Raw genomic sequence first — 4,833 nt, 5'->3', positions numbered from 1 at the left:
TCTGGCACAGGGCGGGGCTCTGGGGCAGGGGCGGGGCTCTGGCACAGGGCGGGGCTCTGGCACAGGGCGGGGCTTGGTTGTGAGGAACCTGGAGGCGTCCTGGAACCATGGATTTTGATAAAGGTGAGGGCCCTGACTGGGCGGGACTCTGGGCTTGGGCGGGGCTCCGTTGGACCGGGCTAGTGCAGTCGCAGGGGGCAATGGCTCTAAAACAGCAGAACTCTGTGGAGGGGTCTGTGGATGAGGGTGTGGCTGTCATCGGAAGGGGATGCCTTGGTCGTGGGCGGCGGGGGGACCCGACAGAACTCATGTATGTGTGTGGCTTGTTGTGTGGGTTACGGTTGTATTTCTGGGCTTGGGTGGGGCTTCATCGCGCAGGATGGGGTTCTGATAGAGCTAGAGATTCACTCCAGTCCAGAGCCTGGAGCTCAAAGTCGTGAGGGGCATGGCTATAGGATAGAAACAAAGGCCTTTGGAAGGAATGGTGGGGCTTGATAGGAACGGGCGAGGCTCCAGCCGCGGCCTGAAAGGGTGTGGCTGTAGAACTAGAGGCAAAACTCTGGCAGCCTAAGGCCACCTGTGGGATAGGAGTCCAGTGAAGGGCCGGACTGCGGCACAGGCAGGGGCGGAGCTTAACGCTCAGGTGTGGTGATCAGCTGGGAGGTGTAGCTTTGGTAGAAGCGAGGACAGGAACTGGAATAAGCCAGGAAGGGAACTGGCTCTCGAAAGGGTCAGGCTATGGGAAGGAGAGGGATTCTTTTTTTAAAAATTTATCTTCATTGTTGAAAGTATCACAGATGTCCCTCCCCTCCCTTCTTCCCCCCACTGACGGGGGGATTCTTTAGGATTGGGTCTCGGGTCGTTGATGAGGCTGCAGGAGTGTGGTCTGGGCCTGGATATCCAGAGGCTGACCACGGGGCTGACGTCTTTGAAAGGGGTGGTGCCGGGGCACAGGGTTCTAGGTCTGGTCCTCCGTCTCCCAACGCCCTGCCGCCCTAGCCACGGCCCACGCGCGGTCGCATGAGGATCCACTCCCTGGAAAACGTGGACAAGGCTCTGCAGTTCCTGAAGGAGCAGCGCGTGCACCTGGAGAACGTGGGCTCGCATGACATTGTGGACGGGAACCACCGGCTGACCCTGGGGCTGGTCTGGACCATCATCTTGCGCTTCCAGGTGATCCCCAGGTGTCCCCTGCCCAGCCGGCCTCCTAAGGTGGGGCCTGAGGGGGGCGTCCCCCATCCACTCAACCATCCATTCATTCATTCATTCATTCACTCCAAATCTAATATGCTCCAGCAACCCTGTTCCAGGGAGTGGAAATGAAAATAATGATAAAATAATGATAAAAATAATCATCATTGCCCCAGCCTGTTTGGTTCAGTGGATAGAGCGTCGGCCTGCACGTTCCGGGTTCAGTTCTGGTCAAGGCCATGTACCTCGGTTGCAGGGTCCTCCCCCGCAGGGGCTCATGCAGGAGGCAACCAATCCATGTGTTTCTCTCACATCGATGTTTCTCTCTGTCTTTCCCTCTCTCTTCCACTCTCTCTAAAAGTCAATGGAAAAATATCCTCGGGTGAGGATTAAAAAGAAAAATCATTATCACCACTAGCATCACTATGATCATCATTTTTATATTTTTTACTGTGTTCCAGTCACTGTTCTAAGCATGTGGCATTTAATACATACAACAACCCCCTAAACTAAGTAGTTTTTATTATTCCATCTTACTAGTGAGGAAACAAGCCCAGAGAGGTGAAGTAATATGCTCAAGATCACACAGCTGGGTAGTGGAGCTGGAATTCAAATTCCGACAATTTTGCTCCAGTTCAGAAACAAAATAGATTTTCTGCCTTTGTGGATGGACAATAAACAAACCTATAAAAATATAAACAAGGGGTGTATGGGAAAAGTACCAGTTCTAGGCAAAGAAGAAAAAAGAGCTATGCAGAAGAGATTATAAGTCAGTAAAAGATATAAAATATTAAGTTCATGGCACTGATATTTTAGATTGGGTGACCAGAGAAGGGCTCTCTGAGAAGCTCTTTGCTAAATGACATATGAAATTGGAGGGAGAACGCATTCCAGATAGGGGACACGGCAGATGCAAAGGCCCTGAGGTGGCATGTTGGACGTACAGAAAGACCAGAATGGCTAGAGAATAGGAGGCCAGAGGTGACTGAGGAGATGATATCAGAGGGGCTGCCAGGGCCTAGGTGATCTCTGATAAGCAGTTTGAATTTTATTCTGTCTGACATGGGGAGAGACTGGAGAGTTTTATCAAGAGGCGAGGCGTAGTCAGATTTAGAAGGATCCCTCTGGATTGGGTGGTCACCACAATTGGGGGCTGGGAGTCCAGGGAAGAGTCTGGAGCTGGACCTGGGGTGGGGCATAGAGAGGTGAAAAGGAGGGCAGGTAGGAAAGAAGCTGGGGGAGGGTGATGGGGGGAGTGGGCATGCCATAGGGGAATGGGAAGGAAGGGTAGCTGTTCAGGTCTAGACCCAAGGCTCTGGCCTGAGGACTGGAGGATAGTGGAGCCACCCTGAGACAGGGCCAGGGAGAAAGATCAGGTTTTGGAGAGACACTGAGGTCATTTTGGAGAATGGTGGTCATCAGGGTCAGGGGACATTAGTAGGAGGCATTTATGAATCCACTGGATACTGGGAATGGAGCTCAGAAAAATGGTGAAAGCTGGAGACAGGTACGGACGTCAGTACAGAATGAGGGAATGAGACCATTGGATTGGGAGTGGGGTGGGGTGGCTGGTAGCTGGAGCCTAAAACCAGGGATTAGGCTACCTAATTCTCTACGTTGTACCTAAATGCCAAACTCAGCTCTCAAGTCTAGGGTGCAAGTGTCGAGCACCCCCCTAAGTTTCTCGAACCTGCTCTGATTCTGGGTCCTTCAGGGCATAAACGTCACGTGGTCCTGGAACTCTTACAGGGTAGTGAGCACTTTAGTCTATTAGGGCCGTGGTCGGCAAACTGCGGCTCTTTGGCCCCTTGAGTGTGGCTCTTCCTAAGCCTTAGGAGTACCCTAATTAAGTTAGTAACAATGTACCTACCTATATAGTTTAAGTTTAAAAAATTTGGCTCTCAAAAGAAATTTCAATCGTTGTACTGTTGATATTTGGCTCTGTTGACTAATGAGTTTGCCGACCACTGTACTAGGGGTACTGTAACAAAATGCCACACACCAGGGGCTTAAACCACAGAAATTAATTTTCTCATAAAGTTCAAGGTCAAGGAGCCAGCAGTTTTGGTTTCCTGAAGCCTCTCTCCTTGGCTTGCCAAGGACCGCGTCTCGCTACATCCTCACATGATCTTTCCTCTGTGTGGGCCTGTGCCTAGGGTCTCTTCCTCTTCTTTCTTTAATACTCACCCGAGAATATGCTTATTCATAATAGAGAGAGGGGAAAGGGGGGGGGGAGATAGAGAGAAGCAAACATCAACCGGTTGCCTTCTGTGGGAGCCCCACAGGAATCGGACCTGAAACCTTTTGGTATGCAGGATGACGCTCCAACCAACGGAGCCACACTGGCCAGCGCTCTTCCTCTTCTTATAAGGACACCATGTATATTACATTAGGGCGCTACCCTTATGATCTCATTTGACCTTAACTAACTCTCTGAGGCCCTGTCTCCAAATACAGTCACATTGGGGGTTAGGGCTTCAACTTATGGATTTTGGGAGGGGGGGGGACGACAACACAATTCAGTCCATAATGGGGAGACAGTAAACCAAATGAAGAAATAAAATGTATAGATAATGATAAATGCTAAGGAGATAATAAGGCAGGGAAGGGGGATGTGCAATTTGGGTAGACATACTGAGATTTAAAATCAGGTGGTTGGTCAAGTCCTCACTGAGAAGGTGACAAGAGTACAGACCTCAAGGAGGAGGTGGAGCCTTGTGGGGACCTGGGGAAGGTTGTCCCAGGCAAAAGGAACAGCCAGTGCAAAGGCCCTGGGGAGGGAGGACACTGGTAAGTTAGTGATAGGACAGAGGTCTCTGGAGGAGAGCGAGCTGCTGAGGATGAGGTCAGAGACATACCGAGAGGGGATTGTGAGACTTTTATTTTTACCCAGAGTGAGCTGGAGCCACATGTTGAGGATAGGAGGCACGTGATCTAATTTGGCTGTTCACAGGGTCCCTCTGTCACTTGAAGAACAGATTATGGGGCTGGGTGGGGAGACCAGCATGGAGGCCGCTGCACTAACTCAGGTGGGAAATGATGAGGGCTGGGATCAGGGAAGTGGCCCAGACATCAAGGATGGCAGCATCCCTGGAAACTGAGACCCTAATCCGCCACTGCCTGCCCGCTGTGGTGGATGGCCTGGCCACTCCTGAACCCCACCCCTGCCTCCACCTACTGTTACCCACTACCCTCCCTGGCAATAGGGTGGGGGTGGGTTTCCCAGCTTCAAGCCCTCCAGGTCCCCAAAGCTGAGTTTTGTATCCTCACAGATTCAAGTCATCAAAATTGAGACGGAGGACAACAGAGAGACACGCTCTGCCAAGGATGCGCTACTCTTGTGGTGTCAGATGAAGACAGCCGGGTAAGCTCCCCTCCTCTGGTCCCACTCAGACTGGGCCCTAACCTTGGGGGCTCCTTTGGGGTGAGTGCAAGTCACAGCTCAAATCCTGTGTCAAAAGTTACATGTGGAACTAATAGACTGTAAAGAAAACACATCCACTCTTCTGACCTTGATGAATAAACCTGCTTAACAGCCTGGCCGGTGTGGCTTAGTGGTTGAGGGTCGACCTATGAACCAGGAGGTCACAGTTTGATTCCTAGTCAGGGCACATGCCCAAGTTGTGGGCTTAATCCCCAGTG

The 4,833-nt window shown here is 51.4% G+C and overlaps 1 protein-coding gene across 1 annotated transcript in view; it reads left to right on the top strand.

Moving 5' to 3' along the window:
* Positions 1 to 4,833, top strand: part of SPTBN4 (spectrin, beta, non-erythrocytic 4) — a 79,550-nt gene that overhangs the window by 10,946 nt on the left and 63,771 nt on the right. The window contains 2 exon segments of the mRNA XM_014541695.1: positions 1,000 to 1,173; positions 4,464 to 4,555. Coding sequence (XP_014397181.1) covers positions 1,000 to 1,173; positions 4,464 to 4,555 — 266 coding nt within the window.

Source organism: Myotis brandtii, unplaced genomic scaffold, assembly GCF_000412655.1.
Source record: "Myotis brandtii unplaced genomic scaffold, ASM41265v1 scaffold277, whole genome shotgun sequence".
Classification (NCBI taxonomy): Eukaryota; Metazoa; Chordata; class Mammalia; order Chiroptera; family Vespertilionidae; genus Myotis; species Myotis brandtii.
The sequence above is the reverse complement of the archived record's forward strand: the minus strand, read 5'-3'. Positions and strand labels throughout refer to the sequence as shown.